This window comes from Acanthamoeba castellanii, assembly GCF_000313135.1.
Source record: "Acanthamoeba castellanii str. Neff unplaced genomic scaffold scf7180000084645, whole genome shotgun sequence".
NCBI lineage: Eukaryota > Discosea > Longamoebia > Acanthamoebidae > Acanthamoeba > Acanthamoeba castellanii.
The window spans coordinates 107,858-131,160 of NW_004457313.1; the positions used below are offsets into that span (position 1 = coordinate 107,858).

Sequence of the window (23,303 nt, forward strand, 5' to 3'; positions counted from 1 at the left end):
CAAATAAATTAAACGAAGAGGAAGAAAGAGAGAGAGAAGCAGAGAGGCAAGAGACAAGAGCGAGACGAGGAGAAGTTGGTGATCAACCAACTACGTGCGCCCGTCCAGGAAAGGACTGTCGACCGGCGAGAAAGCCGCTCGTCGGCGAGGAGCCACAGGCCTCAGTGGCGAGTCTAAAATGGAGAATGAGAGAGGAGCAGGTCAGCCTAGGAACACACACACACGCACACGACACAGAGAAGGCCAAGACGTACTGAGGCTGTGGGTGTAGCTGGAGCTCGGGCTGAGCGACTGGAAGGGGCTCTGAAGGTATGCGCCCGGGGTCTGAGGATACGCCGACCCTGGCGTCGGTCCCGGGGTCTGCTGTCCCAGGGGTCGAGGCCCCGGGGTCTGGAATGCGCCGGACATGGTCGGTACGGCCGGGTAGGTGTCCGGGGCAGGTCGGAGGCGGCGAGCGATCCAGAGCGCGACCCAAACGAGGCCGGCGAGGGCGGTCAAGGCGCCGGTGGTCAGCAGCGGCAGGACCACTGCTTCGGGGAGGAAGGGGAAGCGGTGCGCGGCCTGTTCCGTATCCCGCTTGCTGGTGGTGGCCAGGGCCGTCTCGCCATAGTTTACCGTCACATGCTCTTGCTGTGATCATCATCATAAGGAGAGACAAACGAAACGAATCGCGCGTGAGCTGATACGATCGGTTGCGCATGCATCACATGAATCAATGTGAACGGGGGGGGGATGCGAAACCTGTCCGGTGTACGGGTTGTCGAGAGTGATCACAACGTTTTGGAGCTCCTTGCGCGTGTCCTCGGCGTTGATCTCGTACACCATCTTGTCGGTGTTCGGGTCGGTCGAGATTCTCTTGGCGCTGATGCGCTCGTCGCTGGAGCGGAGGTGGATGTTGGCCTTGGTCCGCACCTCGAGACGCGCCGACTTGCTGCCAATGGGGATTGTGATCTGCGCGGGCAAGTGGACAAGCGTTAGACGCGATATTGGTGTGCGCGACGTGCAAGCAAGGGCTTCAGGCGTACCGTTGTGGGCGTGACGACGATGAAGGCCGGCAGGTACTCGATAGCCTCGGTGTGCGTAAAGTTGTACGTCTGCTTGGCGTCGGAGACCCGCACGATCAAGTGAATGCTGTCGATGAACCGGATCTTGAGCGAGGCCGGGGTGCGCGGGTGGATCACGCAGTAATCTTGACCGGTGGCGAGATCCTGCACGGAGGAGGCGGTGGCCCACTCGGTCTCGACGACGCTGCACGAGAGGAAGATGTTGTGCTTCACGCGGACGTTCGACTTGAGCTGCTTGTTGCCGGCCGTGTAGTAGGTAACGCCGAACCGGTACTCCTCGACCTCGCCGGTCACGGGGTTCTTGACGTTGGTCACCTGGGGGCTGCCCTCGGTCTTCACCACCACCTTGCCCACTTGCTCGACCGTGACCTCGGTGAACGTGTGCACTCCCGTGCTGTTGTAGAACACGTGCGTCTTACCGACGTTGCGGGCCGTAGCCACACCCGATTGATGGTGCACGCTGCGCATATCACCCACACATGCGGTCGTTAGCCAAATATTAGCGAATTACGCTGCGACGACAGGGTGGGGCAGGCGCGTACCTAAGGACCCGCTCGTCCTCGGAGCTCCAGAGGCCGCCGCCGCTGCCTTCGGGCTTGCTCGTCAGGTCGAAATGGATGCTGCCGCCCTTGTGAACCACCGGCTCGGGAGGGGTGATGCCATGGCCCACGTGGAACTGAAGAATGTACAGTAACACGAGGCGGATGTCAGCTGAACGCAAACAGCAGGGCTAGGCCTTGGGAGGGGGGGGAACAGAAAGTGACCTTGACGTAGTCGTCGAGAGGAATGCTCTTGGTGCTGGTGAACACACGAAGGATGGCCTCGCCGGGACGGAGGGCCTCCACTTGGATCGACTCGTTGGTCTTGCCCGGGCTCACGTTGATGACGTTGATCACGTCGAGGTCGTAGCTGAACTCGAAGTTGCCGGTGCTGCTGAAGGCTCTTCCCTCGTTGTCTCGCAGAATGATGTTGAAGTCCATCAGGGCACCGACGGGCAGCTGTACAAAGCCAACAGACAGAGGGATCAATGGCGAGTTCAGTCGTTTGCTGCGTGGAGAGCGAAGAGATACGGCGTACCTGATCGTAGATGACAGAGGCCGGGAGCAGTTGGAGCTGGTGCACGGGCTTAACGACCACCTTGACGACGACAGACTGATGCTCCGAGTCGTCCGAGATCAAGATGTAGGCTTCTCCGGAGGAGTTGCCCGTGATGAGGAGGCCGTCGCCTCTCTCCTCAATCGTGGCGAGCTAGATGCGTGGAGGTGCTTGATTAGTCCAACTTCCACTCCCGTGCAGGGCAAGAGTCTCGCGGCGCCATACCTGGTTGACCGCAGTGTTGGTAGTCATGTGCTCGAGAGCGGCGTGGCCGATGGCGATGATCTGGTGACAGTCGGCGGGCGTGGGCTGTTCGCTCAGAAGACGATAATGGAGCTTGCCCGTGGCGTCCTTGTTGGTCCGAATGTTGAACCGCGAGGAGTGGGTCAACAGCAGCTCCGCCGGCGTGAAGAGCACCAGGCCGTCGACCACTTCCACTTGGAGCGTCGCCGCCCAGGCCTCGGTGCCATCAGCAGACACGCTGATGCGAGCAATGCCCGCTTTCTTGGCCTGAACGCGCACAGAGAAGCCATGCTCCTTCTCCAGCGAAACTCCAGCTTTACACAGAAATGGAGAAAAAAAGGTTGGTCAGGAACCCACAATCACTGAGGCGATGGAGGCCAGGGTCAGGGGCAGCCTACCTTCCTTGTAGATGGGCACCATGGCAGCGACGCTCGGGTCGGATGACTCCCAGCCGAAGGCGATGCCGACAGCTCCCAGGGTGAACGGCGTTTCACCGTCGGGACCAATCACGCGAACGGTCATCTCCGTGCCAACGATCAGGCGGTTCGTGTTGCTGTGAATGCGGATGCCTACGTAGCGCAAAACTTGTAAGGAATTGAAACGCTCTCAACACAAGGGGGTGGAGCGGTACCTGAAAGCGGGCGCACAGTGACATCGATGACGGTCGAGCCGTAGTCGTGGCGGTTGCCCTGCTCGTCGGTGGCTTGCGCCGACGCAACGAGCGTGGTACTTCCGACTTCTCGCGCGACCACTCGGCCGGCAGCATCGACCTCGCACACGCTGGTATTGTCCACAGAGAACGCCACCTCAACGCGCACGGGAGGGCCGCCGCTCCACTTGATCTGGTATGCGCCACCGGGCAGCAACACCAATCGCTCCGGGCGTATGTGCAGAGGGGGGAAGACGTGGATCTGCACAAAATACACACACGAGAGATGGATTAGGCCTCTGCTCAGTCCTTCGTGGGGGGGGGGCAAAGAGAGATAACGTTACCGCCTTGGGCTGGCTCGTGATAGTGCGTCCGTTCTTGGTCCTCGCGGTAATGGTGATTCTGGCGATACCGAGGCCGTTTCCTGGGAACGGGGCGAAACAAACCGTTAGCTTGATGGGGTGCTCGCTGAGTAGAGAGGATTGTGGTACCGCGGACGAGGAAGCGACCGTCCCGCTTCTCCACAGAGATGATGTCATTGTCGGTATGCGCGGAGAGGTCCATTCGTCCGAGTTGCTCCACAGGGAACTGATTGCCAGACTGATCGCGGATCTCGACCTGCACCTCCATCTCGTCGTTGATGCGCAACATATCGCGGGCGGCGAGAATGATCGTTCCCACTTCGGAGATGGTGACGATCGAAGTCGCGGGTGTCGAGTCCTCGAGGCAAATGTCACTGACGGTCACCTGACGAGTGATAGTTTAGCATCTTTGTCTGGGGGGATGTCGGATACGGGATGGTGCACCTTAGCGATGCCCGGGCGCTTGGGAGAAATGCTGGCGCGAGAAGCGTTTCCGCTGGGATGAATGGTCGCGGCATTGGTGTTGTTCGAGGTGTAGCTGTAGATGCCCGAACCGCGGCTAGCGACCAACTCGACAGTGTTGCTGTCGTCGTTGAAGATGGCCACCTGGAGGAGAAGGTTTTCACAGGCAGAGGTCAGCACGACTTAAAGCAGATTGAATCAGCTCGAGGCAGGGTATACATTGGTCGGGTTCACTTCCACATTCGATCTAATCCTCAGGGTGAACGAGCGACTAAGAGCCTGCTTATCGAGCACCGGAGCCGCAATCCTGTTTCACCCTCGCGGGAGAGATGGTGAGTAGAACCGCGCCAGTTGTACACGCAGACGATGAGGTCACATACGTGGGTGAAGCCTCCTTGAGCGCCTGCTCATTGTATCCCAGAACGCCAACTCGGATGTTGACGTCTCCTGAGTCAGCCTTGATGTGCAGGACACGGGTGCTCACACTCGACGAGGGGAGGAATGACGCAAGGGTCTAGGGTGGCGTGGAAGAGAGAGGGTAAGATTCTCTAAGAAATGTTCCTGCGTAGGAGTCGAACGACGGTACCTCATCGCTGCTTTCCCAGGTGAGCACGAGAGAGGAGAAGTCGTCGAACCGCTTCCGGTCCTTGTTGATCATCGCGACAGTGATCGGGACCTTGCGGTTACCCTTGACGATGAACTCTTCGAACAGGTTGCTCGCCTCACCGACCACCATCTCAAAGGGAGGGGTCTGCTTGAGGGCGCCCAGACACTGCTGCTTGCGCTCCTCGAAGTCCGTCTGGTTCGCAGGCGTGTAATCTGCACGACCATACCAAGTGAACACTTTGCACACACACACACACACACACCTCCACCATGCTCAAGGGAGAGACCGTACCAGCAAAGGCGAACACGGTCTGAGGCGTTTGGCAAGAGAAATCGATGGTCGCATTCGCCAAGGCCGGATGCTGGTTGGTCCTGGTAGGCTTGTTGGACACTTCGATCGCAAGCTTGACATCGCCGAGCTTCAGACAGGTGACGCTGTAGCTGTAGCGCGCAATTCCGAGCCCTTGCGGGTTCGGGGTGACGCGAACCTGTGCAACGAAAAGCGAGGTGAGCACACCGCCAACTCGGAATCTAAAGCCATCGGGTACGCTAACCATCTCGGGCTCCAAAGGCACAACGCTCGTGTAGAAGGCAGTAGGCTCGTACAGCCACGGCTTGGGGCCGCCCTCGAACTGCGAAGTGCGAGTGGTTTTAGCCCTTGTGCAAGGAAGAAAGTGGGGCGTGGCTGGCACGTACAACAATCTGCGCCGTCGAACCGAGCGCCACAAGGGCGTCCTTTTCGGGCGACACCACCTTGAGGGGACGGTAGGCGAAAACAGTTATCTGGTTCGTGAACCTGCCATACTTGATGGTAATGGTGCACTGACCCTCGCCGAGCGCAAAGAACTCTTGGCCGGTGCAGCTATTCGGAGGCAGATCGCTAGCTCCAGACGCCTGCTTTGCGAACACTGAGCGGCCATCTCATATGAGCAAATCATTGCGATGGCCGCCAGCACGATTGGCAGAGGCTGGGTACCGGTCGCATCGGAACTTTCCCACTCGATGGGAAGAGCGCTGCAGTTGTCGAACAGAACACCCGAGTTGTCCCACACCGCGGCGGGCAGCACGAGAGGCCAGCCCACCTGGACCTCCACCGTGGACGCCACAATGCCGATCTTGCCAACAGCAAGCACGCTCACCTGGATGCAGCTTGACAGGTTACGTTCATTGCACAAGGAAGTAGAAAATGAGGAGGGCAAACCTTGACGTGGTCGTAGTTGAGAGGGTTTTTCTTGTCCGAAACCCTGACGGTCGCATCTCCGAGCGAGTGGACGGTGAGCACGCCAGAGGGGCTGGCAGATACGACGGACTGGTCCAGCGAGAGCCAGATATACTTGTCGCTGCCACCAGTGGCCTTGAGCGCATACGTGTGAGGCGTGCCTTCATGCCAAGGCAGGCGGACCTCGCGGGGGATCGCCTGCACGGCCGACTGGATCGCTATGTCCTTGCGGACAGCTGGGACCTTGAACGAATGGCGACCGGCGGCCTGACAGAGGAATTGGAATCAGGGAAAGAAGGCAAGCCACCGAGTGCGGGAGAGGGTCAGACCTTGATGGAGGACAACTCGGCGCCGATGACGGTGCTGCCTTCCTTCAGAGCGCGGATCGTGTGCTGTGCCTTGTTTTGGCTCGACTGTTCGACGGAGAAATACTCACGGGGGAGCGTGACGGCAAAGACCATGTTCTGCACAAGAGCACGAGTTGAGGAGAAGGAAGGACACACAAGGCGGCGCATAGAGAGCATAGTCTACCTCGGTGTTGTGCAGGCGACGATCGTGGGCATCGTAGACGTCGACCTCCAGCGTATATGTGGTGTTGGCGATAAGGTACCAGGAAGTGGTAGTGGAGATGATCTCTTGCTTGTCCGTTTCGGCGTAAAGCCTCAGACCGAGCTTTGACGGGGCCACGACGTTGACGGTGCCCTGTATCGCTCAAGGTGAGCATAGGGACCGCACTCACGAGCAGCATACACGTCACGAGCACACATACCGTAGCCTCGTTGATGTTCTCATATCTAACGTGAATCTTCGTTTGGCCAAGGTCCACGCCCCGCACAGTGCCAAGGTTGTCAACAGTGGCCACTCTGCCATTGTCCGTGGACCACTGGTACTTGGTGTTAGGCATGTCGATATCTAGAGACACATGGTAAAGGCGTTAGATGGATCCTACACTTGTTGAAGTGCCACTGTGATCAGGCACGAACCTGTTGGGTCTCGATCCCGAGGGTAGCTCTGGAGAACGTATCTATACTCGGCACCCGGCGCGATGAAGATGGGAAGCTTGGGCGAAAGCTGAAGGGGCTCCAGCACAGACAGTTCTACCGTATCAGAGATACGCCCGTAGCCCGCCTCGCTGAGGCTGGCAGTGACGGTGACCTTACCAAAGTCGATACCCTTCACCAGTACCCTGCTTGTTCTGAGATTCTGGAGAGATCGCAACGCCAGTTTAACCCACCGCCAACAAGCAGGGCACAGCCCGCTTTGTGGTGATCATAAGGCAAGCGCATACCTTCTCCTCCATCTCCAGGACGACGTTCCTGACATCCACCGCTGCACCCTTGAACGGGACGATCTGAAGGACGTGGCTGGGCGAGGGAGTGAGCGTCCAGTCGAAGCGGAAACCCTCGACCGACGTGAAGTGGTTATCTGCAGCAAAGAACCCGCTCCAGTGTTAGGGTAACCGAGCATTGGCGTTCAGGGTGGGAAACATACTCGAGGCATCAAATGCATCGATGGAGAGCTCCTCCACGGCAGCGCGATACATCGTGTGGGTAGTGGTGGAGATGCTGATGTTGTGCACCGTATCCAGGAAGACCTCACACCGCAGCGTCCTGCCGCTCTCCGAATCGTATGCCTTCACCCAGGTTGAGAGACGCTCAGTGGACATGATCTCCGGCGTGATGCTAGCATGCGATGCACACTCCTTATTGCGCATTTCTTCGTTGGCGTAGATGGCTTTGATAGACACAATTTCCGGATTCAAGGAGCTCCTGCACAGCGGAGCCTCGTCATTAAGTGATTAACAAACAACATTATTGGGGGGGCAGTGTGGCACACCATTTAAAGCATCCATTGAAGGCCTCGATTGTGTAAGAGATTTTGGTCTCGCTCGTTGCGTGCGGCAGCAGCAGAGTGGCATGGCTGATGGAAGGATCTTTGTCGGCATCAGTTGCCAGCGCTGGGAGGCAGCAAGCCAGCAAGAGGAACAGGCCAATTGCCCCTCCGCAGGCGGCAAATTGCCTTGCCTTCATCTTCTCACGCGCGATCGAATGCCGAGCCTCTCCTTGTGCGCCAAGGCGCGGGAAAATTGGCTCCCAGCATGACGTGTACTGCCACATTACGCCTCGAAAAAGGCGGGAACAAAAAGGTACAGCAAAACTTCGCGAAGATCGAACAGAAAACAACAAGATGCGGAGGCCCGTGCCCGACCATCGGCGGCAGGAGATAGACAAGCTCCTTGCAGGAATTGCGAGCACCAAGTCGAAGGATCAGGTGCGTGCACTCAGGAAATCTTGCACGTAGCGCATCAATTTAATCTCAAATCTCTCTCCCATACGCAGCAAATTACGACCTTCGCAGATGTTGGCCTACGCTACAAGGACTTGGGAGATATCAACCAAGCAATCTTTTACCTGCTCAAGTCGGTGCGGCTCAAGCCAGACGCAAAGGTACACACGAATTTCGCTGCCCCTTCGATCGCTGCCTTCGTCCGTCTCACTTCGATTCAGGTGTTTGTCGCCTTGGCAGAGCTCTACGAGGAAGCGCACAGGTACTCCGATGCAGTGGCCACCTACCAGAGATCGCTCAAGCTGAATCCCAGCCAAACGAGCATCTTCTACCGCATCACGCGCATCTTGATCCGCTTGCACCAGGAGGATACCACAAAACCATTTCTTAGTGAAGCCGAACGCTGGGCTGCTAAGTATGGGTCCCTTATCCCGTCTTCCTCGCTACTTGTCCTCACCGCTGTATCGTGTAGGGTGGAGCAGCTCGAACGGGGCGACCCAGCTGTGGCGGAGCTAAAGAGCGACATTCTGAAGCTTAACGGTAGCGCGTTGGCTCCCCTCTCGTGTATGTGAACATCCGCTCATACTTGATTCAGGCGACATGAATCAAGCACTTCACGTAGCCAACGAAGCATCGCAGAAGCATCCTACCAACTTGGCTCTGCACGTCAAGTGTGTGGAGCTTCACAATCTCAAGGGCGACATCGAAGGGTGTGTATACAGCGGACGCTGCTTCATTTTCCTTTGACCACGCATTACTTAAGCATGCACACTTTCAGGGCCATGAAGCGTGCTCGTGTCGCCAGTAGTTCGCTCGACGAGGATCTGCAGTGGTGGAGCTGGCTCAACGACTTTGCAGCGCGACTTCCTGCGGGATCGAATGGTTCCCGTGGTCACCAGAACGGCGCAACTGAGGCCAAGGAAGGCCACTCGACCCTCTCCAAGGAGCTCCTCTTCTTCCGCATATTCGTTTGCGATCATTACACTCGGATCGCGACGCAGCACGAAGAGTACGCCTACGCCTACGGCCACCCCATCCCTTTGCCTTTCATTGACCGTTTACTGCGTACATCAGATTGTTCAGTCACCTGGACTGCATGGCCTCATGCAAGCAGCTTCGAGACCTCGTACGGGAAGCCAACGGCCTGATCAGCGGTCAAGTGCCCAAGGTGAAAGGCGGAGAAGTGTTCAACGAAGATGCTCAGCTCCTGCAGGCACGTGCAGCTAACTGTGCTCATAGTAGCGGTAGTTATGTTAACCGATCCCACCTCAGGAGTATAAGGCGCGAGTTTGGGGCTACCTTGCTATCCTCCACCACCGGAAGTACCGTCAGTCTCATAGCTACGATGCTGCTGTAAAGGCTCATGTTAACTTTGGCAAGTCCGTTCGTGAGTGTACGTACAGCTCAAGCCCGGGGTCCCCTCATGTTGGCTGACCCTTCGTATCCTATCAGTTCACCCGGCACTGCCTGCCGAGATCGACAACGCATCTCTCCAGCGTTTGCAAGCGGTGCACCTATTGGCTGCGAAGAGGCTGAGCGAAATCGCGAAGACTATGTATTTGCTCGCCATTGAGCTTACTCCTGCTAAAGCCCAAGAGCTCCTCGAAAATGTCGAGGCCTACAAGGCGCGCATGCTTGGCTTAGGTAACGAACTTCCTGTCCACGAGACCGGCTTGCCGCTAACATCATCTGCTTCTTCTTCAGCTGCTACATGCGATCGCGTCGCCGTTGCCAAGAATGCTGCCGATCTGGACCGCATAATTCACATCCTTTCCTTCTATTGGCGACACAAGCTACGTAAGATGATCGAAAAGTTCCTCGACCTCCTCTTCCTCTCCTCCGCGGACAAGGTATGCCTGCTTCTCTTAGGAACATTGCTGGTGCATATTGTTGAAATCCATCTTTAGGTGCTAGTGTGGTTGCCGTTCACCCAACCCTTTACGATCGTCGACATCTACAACTTCATCGACAAGCTGTGCGAGCAACACGACTTCTATCGGTGTGTATTGCGCAGCTCGTCGGTGTTGGTGGTTTTAGCAAGTGCTGTCTTAGCTCACAACCCACCTTTAGGAAGCAGCTGGTCGCGCCTATCGACAACCTGTCCAGTTCGTCGCAGCAGCGGTTTTGGAAGTCGCTGCTCTACTACCAACAGTACTACGCCGGAGGAGAGGAGAAGAGCTTCGGACAAGGAGTCCGGCCTCGCGAACCACTCACTGTCTTCATCGACAAGCCTACCGAGCTGTTCTCCACACGACAACTGGGATCCTATTGTGCTCAGCTACAGGGCAGCGCGGTCCTTCCCAAGGCGCAAGAAGATGAAGAGCCACGAATCGACCAAGCCGAGACAGTCTCTGCTCCCAGCGTACTGGCAACCCCACCCACCAGTTCTGAGGCTCCAGGAGGTAAGGCTTAATCTCTGCTCCTCGTCCCGCTTAAGCACCGAGATGGGGCTCACACTGTCATCTTTACTGCAGCCTACACGCCTGCAGAGATGGAGCAGCTTTTTACTCCGCCATCTACGCCCATCACGAAGATGTCGAGCCCGTTCACCTTTTCGCCTGCGCCGAGCCAGGCCCAAACGCAGACCTCTCAGGTATGACAAATGCCGTCACCTATTTAAGCCATTACGCTAACTGCGCTCTGAATGATGACAGGCCTTCAAGGCAAAGACGCAGAGCCGGCTTAGTCAAATGCACGAGCTACGCGCACAATGTGCAGCAAGGTTCCTGCATGACGGTGGCAAGGCATCTCCTGTGCTGGCGGTCAAGGACCAAAAGCGCACTAAGGTTATCACCGAAGCTGAAGAGCCGATCGCGGTTCCCGTCGTGGTGGCATCTCCGAAGCGCGAGCCGAGGCGCACCTCGTCGCCCCAGCCAGTGCGATTTGCTACTCCGGGATCAAGCAGTGCGCCTACGTCGTCGCTGTTCTCCTCGCCGGCGTCGCAAGACAAGGCTCCGTCGGCCTCGGCGGGCTTCTCCTTCGCTGGTGGCTTCCAGCGAGCCGGCCAGCCCACAGAGAATCGGTTCTCCGTGGCACACGCCGAGGCACAAAAGAAGGAATCGGAGACGACAACGGAGCCAGAGTCCAGCAAGCCTGCCGCGTTCTCCTTCGGCCCTGCTCCTCCCGGTGGTTTCTCGTTTAGCTCGGCGACCGAAAGCCTCAGGACCGAGCCCACTACAACCTTCGGAGAACAGCCTAATTCTGAGGCGAGCAAGCCCGCTGAATTCGCCTCCGGCTCTGCTTCGGGCGGCCGCTCCTTCCTCGCTAAAGGAGGCTTGGTCTCAAGTGGGGCGAAGGCCTCTGCACCCGTGAGTGACGGCTTCGCATTCGGCAAGAGCGAAACCGCCACCGAGGCGACCCCTCTCACGAAGCCGAGCACGTCGACTGGCTTTTCCTTCGGCGGAACGCCTTCCTCTGGTGGCTTCTCCTTCGGCGGTGCCGCCAAGCCCGAGAGTTCGGCCACGAGCGGAACAGCAGCAAGCACCTCCGCGCCGTCGAGCGGCGGCTTTGCCTTTGGCCAGAGCGACACGGCAGGAACGACAGCAGCCATGCCAGAGCCCAGTTCATCGGCCGGGTTCTCCTTCGGCGGGGCTTCTGTCGGAGGCTTTTCGTTTGCCAGTGCACCTAAGAGTTCGTCGGACACGAGCGGGTGGAAGTGCGCGTGCTGCGAGGGCGACAATCCCGAGTCGGCGACGGCCTGCAGTGTGTGCATGGTCCCACGTCCGGCTGGCGCCAAGACAACCGGCACGGAAAACACGACAGCCGCAACGTCTGACAGCGCTGAATCAGATACGCCAGAGGCCAGTAAGCCTGCCGGGTTCGCCTCCGGCTCGGCGTCGTCGAGCGGCAGCTTCTCTTTCGGTGCTGCCCCAGCAAGTGGAGGATTTGCGTTCGGCCAGAGCGGAACAGCAGCAAGCACCTCCGCGCCGTCGAGCGGCGGCTTTGTCTTCGGCCAATCGACATCGCCTGCAGCCACGCCGGAAGCAGAACCGACTTCGTCGAGCGGGTTCTCCTTCGGAGGGGCTACATCCTCTGGCTTCTCCTTCACTGGAGCATCCAAGACGGCCGAGAGTTCGTCGGCCACGAGCGGGTGGAAGTGCGCGTGCTGCGAGGGCGACAACTCCGAATCGGCAACGACCTGCTCCACCTGCATGGTGCCCCGTCCCGCCGCGGCGCCCAAGACAGCGGCAGGAACCGACACGACGCGACCTGCCGTGACATCTTCCACTCCAAAGACCCTCGAGTGCGAGACGCCGGAGAAGACAGAGACAGCCAACAAGCCCGCAGCATTCTCCTTCGGTCCTGCCCCGCCGGGCGGCTTCGCGTTTGGCGGGCCTACAGGTAGAGCCACCAGCAGCTTCTCACTTGGAGCGGCCACCGCCGACGCCTCGAGCAAGGAAGCCAGCACCTCCGGATTTTCGTTCGGACCCTCGGCAGGAGGCTTCTCCTTTGGCGGCTCACCGGCCTCCGCGAGCTCCTTAACCACCGGACAAGCTGCTGGATGGAAGTGCGCGTGCTGCGAGGGCGACAACTCCGAATCGGCGACGACCTGCTCCACCTGCATGGTGCCCCGCCCGTCAACCACTGCTGCAGATCCTGAAGCAGCCAAGTCGACACCTTCGCCCGATGTCAGCTCCTCGGAGCCTGCCAAGCCTTCCAGTCTGCCCACTACCACTGCCGGAGCTTTCTCCTTCGGAGGCGCCCCCTCCTCTGGAGGCTTCTCGTTCGCATCCGCTCCCTCGGCAACGGCGACAACAGAAAGCGCCAAGCCCGCCGACACCAAGTCGAGCCCGTTCAGCTTCGGCCCCGCCACGACCGCTCCCACGCCAGGGTTCGCTTTCGGCGGCAGCGCAGAGACTGATGCTCCAAGCACCGCGGACAAGTCTGGCTTCTCGCTTGCGGCAGCTGCCCCCGATGCTGGCGACAAACCAGCGGACACTGCCACGCCAAGCTCCACCGGATTCTCCTTCGGCGTACCAGCGACAGGGGCGGGACGCTTCGATTTCGTGTCAGCCAAGAAGACCACCGGATGGGAATGCGCCTGCTGCACGGAAATCAACGACGAGTCTGCGACGGCCTGCTCAACGTGCATGGTACCTCGACCTTCGGCTGTCAAGCCAGCAACCGACGCCCAAGCGAAGGACGCCGCCAGCGCTGCCGCCGAGCTGTCACCCGAAGCCTCAAGCCCGGTCCAAGATGACAAGCCGCAACTCCCCACCGCCGAGGAAGCAGAGAAAACAACCGATGTCGAGCCTGCGCTGCAAGCACCGCAAGAACCCGCCGCATCGGAAGCCTCGCGCGATGGTGATGCGGCAACGATGCCGACCTTCTCCCTTCCGACGCCTTCCGCTTCTCGTCCTGTGAATCTCTTCTCCGTCTCCTCTGCGGCGCCTGCTTCATTCGCTTCGTTCAGCTCCTCCGCGAGCGCCCTTCCTTCCTTCTCCTTCTCTTCGGCGAGCACGAGCACGACTACGCCCGCTCCCGCTTCCTCGGAAGCATCGCCCTTCTCCCTTGCCTCCTCCCTCGGCGAGAGTCTAGAGGCAGCACCGTCCGGACCGCGGCCCTCGCACGACTCGGACGAAGATACGGACCAGGACGAGGGCAGTGGTTCCGAAAGCGATGAGGATGAATCTGAGTCCGACAGTGAGATCCCTCGCCCTCGACGGGCCGTGAATCCTGCCCCCTCATCATCGACGACCGCCTCGACCGTCGCACCCTTCTCCTTCGCGCCGTCATCCTTTGCTCTGCCGTCTTCGACGCCATCATCGGGAGGCTTGTTTGCAGGTGGAACTGCCGGCGCGCTCACGAGCTCAAGCTTCCTCTCGGCGACGGCTGGGTCCAAGACCGGGTTCGGGACCGCCTTCGGTCAGACTTCCTCGCTCGGTGCGGCCTTTGGCCAGACGTCGCCCCTCGGTGGTGCTTCCAAGCGTGACCAAAAGCCGGGAGCAGGGCTGGATACGAGTGGTGGCTTCCCCTCTGCGTTCTCCTTCTCCGGCAAGCCCGCTCTCTCCTTCTCCGCCATTGCGGGCGAAGATAAGGTTCCTGCGTCGGCCGACACCGAGAAGGCTTCTGAGAAGCACGAGGAGGCGCCAGCGACCTCGAGCTCGGCTTCGTCGTCGGGGTTGTTTTCGACCTCATCACCCTCTTCCGCGAGTGGCTTGCCAGCCTTCCCCTCGCTACCCAGTCCCTTCGCGACGGGTACCTCGGCCACCGCCACCACCTCCCTCTTTGGCGCCACTACGTCAACCTCCGCGCCCGCCACTACCGCTCCTTTGTTTGGAGCCACGTCGACCTTCGCGCCTGCTGCCACCGCTCCTCTGTTCGGCGTCACATCGACCTCCGCGCCTGCTACCACCGCTCCTCTGTTCGGCGCCACGTCGACCTCCGCGCCTGCTGCCACCACTCCTCTGTTTGGAGCCACGTCGACCATCGCGCCTGCTGCCACCGCTCCTCTGTTCGGCGCCACATCGACCTCCGCGCCTGCAGCTGCCCCGTCGGGGCAGAAGCGCACTGTAGACGATGCACCGCCGCTGTCATCTGCCTCGCCCTTCTCCTTCACCAGCTCCGGACAGTCCGCCGCCCCTGCGGGAACCGAACGGAAGCCCGCGTCGGCATTCTCGTTCCTTTCGGGCTCCTCGGCGGCGAGCCCCTCGTCTGCCTCGAGCATGTTTGCCTTTGCTCCTGCGACTTCGAACACGTCCGGCGTCGCGGCGGCCGAGCCTCTCACCAAGGACAGTGGCTCGGGTACGACTCAGGAAAAGCCACAGGGCGATGATTCCGCCGCGGTGCAGCCCCCCAAGTTCTCGTTCTTGACCACCTCCGACAAGCCCAACACGCCGCCAAGCCAAGGGGGCGACTCTACCAGTGGTGTACCCTCATCGCCAGCCGGTCTTTTCGGTACTCTCTCTCTCTCTCTCTCGACACGATCGCACCTCACCGTCTCCTTATCGACACCAACAGGCGGGCCGTCTCAGTTTACGTTCGGCAACGTGCTCGGCGGTAACGCGAGTGACGCGCCCAACGCAGCGAAGGACGACGAGGACGACGACGAAGAAGAGGGCGAGGACCGAGAGTACGATGACGAAGACGACGAGGAGGATGACGATGATGAGGAAGGCGAGGAAGGTGAGGAAGATGAGGAAGACGAGGAAGACGAGGAAGACGAAGAAGATGATGATGAAGAGGACGAGGACGATGAAGAGGACGAGGGTCCCTCTAGAATCGAGCGTACTGGAAGCGCTAAGCACAGCAGGACATCACGCAACTCCTATCGCCGGAATGACGACGATGACGACGACGACGTGCCCGCCTCGTCCTCGTACACGACCGAGGCCTCCTCCTTCTCCTTCAGCACGCCCTTTGTCGCGCCCACCCCGTCCGAGACCGCGCCGGCCTTCAGCTCCTCCTTCTCCTCCTCCTTCTCCTCCTCCTCCTCCGCCGGCACCTCTTCCTTTGCCTCTGCCTTCAATCCGGGATCCTCCTCCTTCAACCCGGGCTCCTCCTCCTCCTCTCTTCGACTTCGGCCTTCTCTTTCGCGCCCGCAGCCTCTTCGGCCTTCTCGTCGTCGTTCGACCCCTCGGCGGCCTCGGCACCGTCGCCGTTCTCCCTGGGCGGCAGCGACCCGGCGAGCGGCGATGCCGGCGGCGGATTCTCTCTCGGCAGCGCCTCCTCCTCCTCCTCCGCGCCTGCAGGCGGCCGTCGCCTGATCGCCGCCCGGCGAAGGGGCGGACGCTGAAGTGGTCGACTGCTACGCCAACCGCTGTAACACGCGCGCGTGTGCCCTTGCGCTGACATTCATCAGCGGCCAAGTAAAGTGCGTTGAACAAAATCGGCCCAAATTATTGCGTTGGTGCGTGAAATTCGGTGGATTCTGCAGGAGGGCTGCACGGAGAACTGCGCGGGAAGGCCGAGGATGCCGGAGCCGTCCACGGGCAGTCGGCGCTGGCCTCAGACACAGAACATAACACTAACTTCAGCAAGAGCAAGAGCAAGAGAGGGCATATGATGAGGTACCGAACGCTAGCCATTGTGGCGTGCCTGCTGCTGGCCTTGGTGGCGTTGAGCTGCGGCGCTAAGGTACGGCACTCGCATGTGTGTGTCGGCTGAGCTGGGGACACTGCTGACTGTGGAACCGAACTTTTGTGTTCGCAGGACTCTAACAAGCTGACCAAGAGGGGCGAGAAGCTGCACAAGATTCTGAAGCTCATGGACGAGCCTACAGTCGACCCCAAGGAGCTCCTCAAGACTGGCGTACGCTTTCACCTCCGGTACCGGAGGTGGTGGGGGCGGGGGTTGCGCACACGACCATTAACGCGTCCTACAGGAGAAGCACGGACATGTGACCGAAGAGTGGCCTGCCTTCACCCAGGACGTGCAAGATCTCCACATCAGCATTCTCGGCGTAACCGTATGTGACCCTCCCCTCGAACAGCCTGGTCAGTACCGGCTCACTAACACGACACACACGACACATGGCTTCAGAAAGAGCTGGCGAAGGAGGTGAAGGAGGAACTGCTGAAGGAGCTCAAGACTGAGGGACCCGACTTCCGGTCGAGGTGGCAGAAGGCCTACGACAAGGCCAAGGAGACCATCGGCGCCATCAAAGCGGGCGATGTCAAGCAAAAGCTCAAGGAGCGCGTGCAGGACTTCGAATCCAAGGTCAAGGCCGGCGTCGAGAAGGGGGCCGAAAAGGGCGCCCTCAAGGGCAAGTGGAAGAAGGTGAAGAGCAAGCTCATCGAAGAATTCGAGACTGTCGAGAAGCTTGTGCAGGAGGAGCTCGCCGTTCTCGCCACCAAGATCGACAAGATCTTCCACCGCGTACATCACCACATGGCGCACAAGGAGGTACACACCGCACACGCACGCCCACAGCCGAAGTGGTCTCCCTAACTCCTATGATCAATTATGTCAACACCGTTCATGGTGTCCAGCACCACCCGGTGCTCAAATGCGGAAGCTGCGGCAAGCAGCTCACACTCAAGGAGTTTTTGAGTCACTACCCCGACCTGACGGTTGAAGAGGAGGAATGGTGGAACGACCTGGATGTCGAGAACTTCTACCTGTACGCAACCATCTGCCCCATTAAGTGTCTTAACATTTGTTCTTGTTCGCTCACTACGTGTTCGTATCGTGTGTGTGTGTGTGGTGTGTGGCACAGGGGCTGGCCGGAGTGGGCCAACAGGTACGCGGTCAAGTGCCCCCAGTGCGGGGCCACCGACTGGGTGGGGGTTGATTTCGTGTCGGCCGAGGAGGAGCACAAGCTCGAGGAGCAGGCCTTGGGCGAACAGCCGGACGCGCCGCACGAGATACTTGAGTGAACGAACCAAATGCAGACGGACCCTGTGGGCACCAGCCCGACGCACAATTTCCACCACACGCATCTTTCCGCACACTAATGTTGTGCGTGATTGGTCGTATGTGTGCATAGTGGACGCACACTATTCACAACAACACGCATCTTTCCCCTCACTTTCTTGTTATCCACCACGCCAGGTGTACCAATGGGCAAGTTTCACTTTACAGGAAAAGGCCATAACCAGCTTGTGGGGCATCCCTCAAAAAGCACAGGACCGCAACACTTTACTCCAACATCCATTCATTTACCACAACACCCACAACATCTACCACATAGCTATGGCGGACAAAATCATGCAATTGGTGTCTGGTACTTGTACCCCCTCGCACCTGCACCAGGTGTCATCCATTGACAATGATCATTTCCCCTTTGGGGGCGGGCAATGCAGGCTTCTCCGCCTCTCGAGTTCTGTACACCTTCACCAAGCTGGGCGTGGTGGACATCATTGCCTCCGCCGATCACGTGCGTACACCACAACCTCTAGAAAACCTGCAGCGTAACACTGCCGGCGCTCATTCGCTGCGACACATGCAGTCACTGTCGGCCGAGGAGATAGCCCAGAAGGTTGGTCCCGACTACCAGCCCCAGCCCTTCTTCCGCATGCTCCGCTTTGCGGCCAGTCTCGGCCTGCTCGAGATGTACGACGGCCCTCTCGACGTACGCAACTGCAGCTTCCCCCCTCCACCAGGCCCCTTGGTTAAGGTGGGCCCTCACACCCTGCAACCGATGGATCACGCAGAACGTGGAATACCACAAGACGTGCAAGTTTGACCTCAACGAAACGAGCCAGCTCTTGCGAGAGGGAACCCCCATGCGCAACATGGTGCTCTACAGAGGAAGCGACGCCCTCTACGCGTACGTTCGCAGTCCCGCGAGAAAGTGCTGGTTTGCGAATAGCAAACATCAAGTAAACCTTGGGTCTTTGGTGGTGCAGGCTGTGGGGCGGCTTCGGAGGCTCGCTCAAGGACGGCAAATCCGCCTCGGCCGCTACGTTGGGGGTAGAGAACTTTTGGGATTACCTGCAGCAGGACGAGGAAGCCAACACTGTAAGTGAGCGCTCGAGCGAATGTGCTGATTGCTCTGGTTCGATTGCTCGCTCACTCTCTCACGCATCACTCAGTGCTTCAACTTGGCCATGAGCGCCCACACGTCCCGCCAAACATCCCAGGTGTTGAGCAACTACGACTTCACCAAGGTCGCCTCCGTCGCCGACATAGGAGGCGGTCTGGGCAGGTACCTCACTCTCGCCACCACTGGGGAAGACTGTACATTGTAACCGACGACCAACCCTCACTGGATTGTGGGTCGCAGCCAGCTGTTCTCCATCCTGAAGGCGTTCCCTCATATCACGAAGGGCCACCTCTTCGAGATTCCCAGCGTGATCGAGAAGGTCGTGGTGCCCGATGACCTCAAGGACAGAGTGGAACTGCACGCAGGCAGCTTCCTGGCTGCTGAGGCGGAGACCAACATCCCGACCGGGGTCGACCTCTACCTGCTGAAGTCGATCATTCACGATTGGGCCGACGATGAGGTGCGTCGCAGTATTTACGCACAAAAAGTGAGGGCGCCAAGGCAGAGTTAACAAGCGACGATCAACAGGCACGACGCATCTTGCAGGCCACCCGCAGGTCCATGGGCCACCAGAGCAAGATGCTGGTCATCGAGTGCGTGGTCCCGCCAGGCAATGAACCCTCCTTGTCCAAAGCTCTCGACCTCCGTAAGTCCTCCCTTCGCGCACCACATACCAGCACACGCACAACCCCGGTTCCCCATTCTCACCGACAGGCCACGGACTTGGAACAGACATGATGGTGGTTCTCGGAGCCAAAGAGCGCACGGAGGAAGAGCACCGGCAGCTGCTGCAGTCAGCCGGGCTGGAGCTGACGCAAGTGCTCGCCCCGCAACAGCAGCTCAACCTGATCGAGGCTCGTCCTGCCGTTGCTGCTGCCCAAACCAACGCCTAACGCCCTGACACTGACTCGGAATAAAGCCTAGGTCAGATGTATTTGCGCTCGTGGCCCTCACCGATTTCGTCATGCGTGAAGAGCCCATCGCTCTCCGCCACGACCCAGTGAGGCAGCAGCCACTCGCTCGAGTAGTAGGTACCGGCCTCGAACACCTTGTTCCTGTGCTTGTGCGCAATTCCATGCTGCGGTGTGATCGAACAGGTAAACACACGACACACGACACACGACACACACGCCACACACCGGCCGGGCACAAATGCTGGTGGTGCGGCTGCTGTGGGCGTACCATCATGTCGAGCCACCACTTCCTTCGGAACATGATGGGATTGTTGGTCCACCCGCACTGACCGGAATCGAAGCACCAGTAGTTGAAGTCACACCCACACCGCCACATCCTTGTTGTTGTCGTTGGTCGTTGCACCACCGGAAGACCACACCAATTCCGTCACAAACTCGACAGTGTGCCACACGAATTAGGGCCACCGGCCAGCCGAAGTTGCGTCGTCGTACCTGTTGGGATAGCGGCTCAAGAGCACCTCGTCGCTTTGGTAGTGGTAGATGTTGCAGAACAAGTGTGGCTCCCATCTCGCCCGAGTCCGTACCTGTGTGGTACGGTGACACAGTGGACAGGTGTGAGAGGTGGCGGCGGGCGCCTGGTCGGGCTGCTGCGAGTGGACCGGTGTGAGAGAAGGACTACCATGCTGACGCCGATGTCCCAGTCCGGTGGCACGGTCTTGCGCGGGCTGACGTTGGGGAAGCCAAAGTTCCACCGCGAACGGAACTTGACCAGGTCGGCCCGGGAGCCGTTTTGCCGGGAGAACATCAGGCGCTTCGCCAGGTCGAGCTGGCACACACAGGCGGGTGCGTGAAGCGAAAATAACAGAAACAAATAGAGAATGAATAAAAATAAACATTTTAAATAATATATAAATATATAAAAAAACGTACCTGTTTCAACACCGTCGCCCGGGATTCTACGAGCTTCCAGTCTTTTTCCAGCAGGAGCACAAACGGGCTCTTCACCGCCTGCATCAGCCGGGCTGGTCGTGGCAAGTCAGCAGCCGCATGAAATGTAATCAAACTGATTGTTGATGGAAACTACGAACCCATTGCGCTGCTGATGCCTTGGCTCGTCTCGGACGTGAACACGGTGAAGCCGTAGGACCTGGCCAGACCAGTGATCCTGTTCCGCGAGTCGGAGTCTCCGCCATCGATGTTGAGGTACCTCTCCTGCGCGTAGTCGAGGAGCCCATGCCTCTGCCAGGACTTGAGTGCATTCACCAGGCTCGCCAGCTCACTGTGTGCCCCACAGGAGCAGCAAACCACGTTCATTACGATTTTGCTTCAACGCATTGAAGGAGTTGGGGGGAGGGGGAATGGGTCGAGAGAGCCCACGTACTCTTGCACAGTGACGATGATGGCCAGCGATTGATCCGCTGATCCGGGCACTGGCTCCGGCGGCACGCAGCAGTCCACACATTTTTGCTGCGGCGGCGGGCGCGCGGGTCAGTGGCAGTGGGCAGCTGCGCCTGGGGGAAGGCGGGCAAGTGAAAGTGGAAGGGGGTCACCACCTGCACCCAACCGGGCGGAATGATCTTCTGGGTGAAGCGAGCGACCGGACCTCCCGAACCGCTGGGGCGAGCACAGATGGCGGAGTGGTCCGGATGACACGACATCCACTCGGGGACCTCTCGCCGCAACTTCATCTTCTTCGCTGCGCTGGCGAGATAGAGAGAGAGAGAGAGAGTGAGTGAGAATGAGAGAGAGTGAGAGATAAGCGGCTGGCCGTGATCACTGACCGGGGGATGCGTACTGGAGTAGGTTGAGGCAAAGAGAGAGCTTACGCAGTGGCCAAACAGGGACGACTTGTCCACGGTGCCAGGCGCAGCGCAGGCATCGCCCTGGATCGGAGTGCAGTGTGCATGTCGGGCGCACTCGCCCAGGCTCTTCAGAGTGTCACAGCGGACCCCCCTTCCGCTTCTTCGCTGTGCCAGTTCGTCGCTCGTAAGCGCACGTCCACACACACACACACACATTACAGGCAGGGTGCTGGTGGTGGTACCTCGCGGTGCCGCGCGGATAGGTCTCTGGGGCCACTACGCCGTCGAGTGTCTCTTCCTCGGGAAGCGGCCCCATCCGCAAAGACGCTTCGTCATCCCTGCTGCCACCACACGGCAAAGAATGAAGCAAAGCCAAGAAGTGGATGGGGGGGGGGCACCTGACAAGGACGGGGGGAGCGGGCGAGTACTGGTGCACTACAACGAACAGCAGCACGAAGGTGCCGCAGATGAGCAACAAGAACCCACACCACTGCCTTCGCAGCTGGCCACCCACTGGCATCCTTTCACTTCACTTGTCTATGTTCTGTTGCTTCCAAAAGATTTTAACCCCGACGCCCTCTTCCACTCTCGGCTGTTGACGATACAAACAACAAAACAAGAAACATGTACAACAATAGTATCACTGAAAGCAGCCACCTGGTCTCGCGATGGTGCGGCTCTCAGTCGCCGATCTTCCTCCTCTTGGCGGTCCTTGTTTCCGCGGTGAGATCCACGCCGGCGTCGTCATCGCCTTCCAGCTCCACTTCCTCCTGCGAACGCAGCCACGATGGAACACCCGACCGGTCGGTAAGAGGTCCGCAGTTCTACTGCACTACGAATCCAACCACTCGAGACAGACACGGGGGGCACGTGTGTCGAGCGTACCATAATCTCCTTGTCCTTCTTTCCTGCTCCCTCGCCGACTTGCTTCACAACGTCCATGCACTGTGCGAAAGAAAAAAACGAAACGGGTGGGTGCCCGTAAGAACGCAAGACAATGCGTGAGGGCTGTCGTGGGAAGGAGGCACGATACCATTCTCTTGCGCTTACGCCACTCAAGCTGGAAGCAAATGGATCGAGTGGTGGATGGATGAAACAGATCGTGAGCAGGATCAACACAAAGGCAGGTGGCTGGTGAAGGGCACGTACCCGCACGTGCTCATATTGCTTCTCGGCCTTGTCCTTGTCTGCTTTCGAAACCAGTTTGGCTCCCCCCCGCAATCGAGTGAGCTTGGTCTCCAGCTCGGCATTCTGGAAAGTGTGAAATCGTGAGCACTGGCTGAGGAGTAGTATAGGCCAGGCAGCGGAAGGAACCTCTTTGGTCAGCTTTTCAATCTCAGCATCGGCCTCCTCGTTTGTGAGAGCATTGTTCAGTGACGAGATGCCTGGGCATTGAATGGAGGGTGAGCCGCAAGTCACACAGTTTACTGCTGCAAAGGAGAGCAGCCGTACGGCTTCCGATTTCGCCGAGCTCGCCTGCGATGGACTTCTTCTCTGTCCTCAGACTTTCAATCTCTTTGTCAAGCTTGGCCAAACCCTTGGCATCGGCGATCACGAGCCCCTCCTGCAAAGCACAACAACAACAACAAGACGGTGGTCAGGCACCGGCCCATGTGCTGAGGCAATGAAGGAGCCCCATATGATACCTGCGTGGCCCAGTAGATCTTTTGCTTGCCCTTGAGCTTCTCTACGACTTTGCCAGCAGCAGCCAGATCAGCCATCAGCTTGACGGCTTGGGTCTTCTTGACAACCCCGTGCAGGTTCTCGAACAGCATCACCGCGTTGAAGGGACGATTTTGCTGTGTAGTACGATTTAAAGTGGAATTAATAAAGACGTAGAGACAGCAAGCAAGCAACACTGTACCGTCTTCATGTAGTCAAGGATGATTTTCTTGGCTGCGAATAGGACAGTGTCAGATTGAATGTGTGAACAGGCACATTTTGGCGATGAAGTGGAATGGCACCTTCGCCATCAGGCGCAGCCTTCACCTTGTCCTTCTTCTTGTCGGCCATTGTGTTGTGGTGATCTCTGCTTGATTTGCTAAAGTTGAAAATTAACCGGTTGATCAATATCGCTAAGAGTGATTCTTGGAAATCAACAAAAAAAGTAGGCTTTATGAATTTGAAGAATGCGTGGCCGTTAGGGACAACAATTTTGGCGCGCAACTGGGCTGT

At 58.7% G+C, this 23,303-nt stretch overlaps 8 protein-coding genes across 8 annotated transcripts; 4 read left to right on the forward strand and 4 right to left on the reverse strand.

Annotated features, from left to right (window-relative positions):
• Window positions 1-90: 90 nt before the first annotated feature.
• ACA1_091410 (nucleoporin, putative) lies at window positions 91-7,414 on the reverse strand (the record flags this gene model as incomplete). The annotated part of the gene is made up of 27 exons (XM_004334596.1): window positions 91-173; window positions 255-630; window positions 742-951; window positions 1,026-1,524; window positions 1,607-1,740; window positions 1,829-2,062; window positions 2,142-2,312; window positions 2,385-2,716; window positions 2,801-2,971; window positions 3,034-3,313; window positions 3,396-3,475; window positions 3,543-3,798; window positions 3,858-4,019; window positions 4,095-4,182; window positions 4,256-4,389; window positions 4,462-4,694; window positions 4,774-4,969; window positions 5,030-5,113; window positions 5,178-5,389; window positions 5,458-5,620; window positions 5,683-5,967; window positions 6,030-6,164; window positions 6,232-6,402; window positions 6,470-6,612; window positions 6,684-6,903; window positions 6,989-7,125; window positions 7,192-7,414. 27 exons carry the CDS (start codon window positions 7,412-7,414, stop codon window positions 91-93), a joined length of 5,412 nt encoding a protein of 1,803 aa, XP_004334644.1.
• Window positions 7,415-7,887: 473 nt separating this feature from the next.
• Window positions 7,888-10,399, forward strand: ACA1_091420 (tetratricopeptide repeat domain containing protein; the record flags this gene model as incomplete). Its single annotated transcript, XM_004334597.1, has 10 exons — window positions 7,888-7,971; window positions 8,040-8,147; window positions 8,208-8,526; window positions 8,582-8,696; window positions 8,792-8,995; window positions 9,070-9,203; window positions 9,439-9,630; window positions 9,691-9,836; window positions 9,894-9,985; window positions 10,039-10,399. 10 exons carry the CDS (start codon window positions 7,888-7,890, stop codon window positions 10,397-10,399), a joined length of 1,755 nt encoding a protein of 584 aa, XP_004334645.1.
• Window positions 10,400-10,676: 277 nt separating this feature from the next.
• ACA1_091430 (Znfinger in Ran binding protein and others domain containing protein) lies at window positions 10,677-15,692 on the forward strand (the record flags this gene model as incomplete). Its single annotated transcript, XM_004334598.1, has 1 exon — window positions 10,677-15,692. The coding sequence occupies one exon, from the start codon at window positions 10,677-10,679 to the stop codon at window positions 15,690-15,692; it is 5,016 nt and encodes a 1,671-aa protein (XP_004334646.1).
• A 298-nt stretch (window positions 15,693-15,990) lies between these two features.
• On the forward strand, window positions 15,991-17,303 carry ACA1_091440 (uncharacterized protein; the record flags this gene model as incomplete). Its single annotated transcript, XM_004334599.1, has 6 exons — window positions 15,991-16,062; window positions 16,138-16,236; window positions 16,310-16,393; window positions 16,468-16,830; window positions 16,917-17,047; window positions 17,168-17,303. 6 exons carry the CDS (start codon window positions 15,991-15,993, stop codon window positions 17,301-17,303), a joined length of 885 nt encoding a protein of 294 aa, XP_004334647.1.
• Window positions 17,304-17,634: 331 nt separating this feature from the next.
• ACA1_091450 (Omethyltransferase) lies at window positions 17,635-19,305 on the forward strand (the record flags this gene model as incomplete). The annotated part of the gene is made up of 9 exons (XM_004334600.1): window positions 17,635-17,650; window positions 17,730-17,803; window positions 17,876-17,998; window positions 18,081-18,196; window positions 18,276-18,387; window positions 18,462-18,574; window positions 18,653-18,872; window positions 18,959-19,058; window positions 19,127-19,305. 9 exons carry the CDS (start codon window positions 17,635-17,637, stop codon window positions 19,303-19,305), a joined length of 1,053 nt encoding a protein of 350 aa, XP_004334648.1.
• A 32-nt stretch (window positions 19,306-19,337) lies between these two features.
• Window positions 19,338-19,702, reverse strand: ACA1_091460 (uncharacterized protein; the record flags this gene model as incomplete). The annotated part of the gene is made up of 2 exons (XM_004334601.1): window positions 19,338-19,490; window positions 19,595-19,702. 2 exons carry the CDS (start codon window positions 19,700-19,702, stop codon window positions 19,338-19,340), a joined length of 261 nt encoding a protein of 86 aa, XP_004334649.1.
• Window positions 19,703-19,781: 79 nt separating this feature from the next.
• On the reverse strand, window positions 19,782-21,648 carry ACA1_091470 (uncharacterized protein; the record flags this gene model as incomplete). Its single annotated transcript, XM_004334602.1, has 10 exons — window positions 19,782-19,818; window positions 19,930-19,973; window positions 20,006-20,152; window positions 20,257-20,348; window positions 20,415-20,605; window positions 20,708-20,793; window positions 20,886-21,022; window positions 21,122-21,309; window positions 21,371-21,466; window positions 21,527-21,648. The coding sequence occupies 10 exons, from the start codon at window positions 21,646-21,648 to the stop codon at window positions 19,782-19,784; spliced, it is 1,140 nt and encodes a 379-aa protein (XP_004334650.1).
• A 160-nt stretch (window positions 21,649-21,808) lies between these two features.
• ACA1_091480 (Polyprotein) lies at window positions 21,809-23,141 on the reverse strand (the record flags this gene model as incomplete). The annotated part of the gene is made up of 8 exons (XM_004334603.1): window positions 21,809-21,898; window positions 22,014-22,073; window positions 22,278-22,379; window positions 22,443-22,513; window positions 22,581-22,692; window positions 22,775-22,927; window positions 22,993-23,024; window positions 23,093-23,141. The coding sequence occupies 8 exons, from the start codon at window positions 23,139-23,141 to the stop codon at window positions 21,809-21,811; spliced, it is 669 nt and encodes a 222-aa protein (XP_004334651.1).
• Window positions 23,142-23,303: the final 162 nt, after the last annotated feature.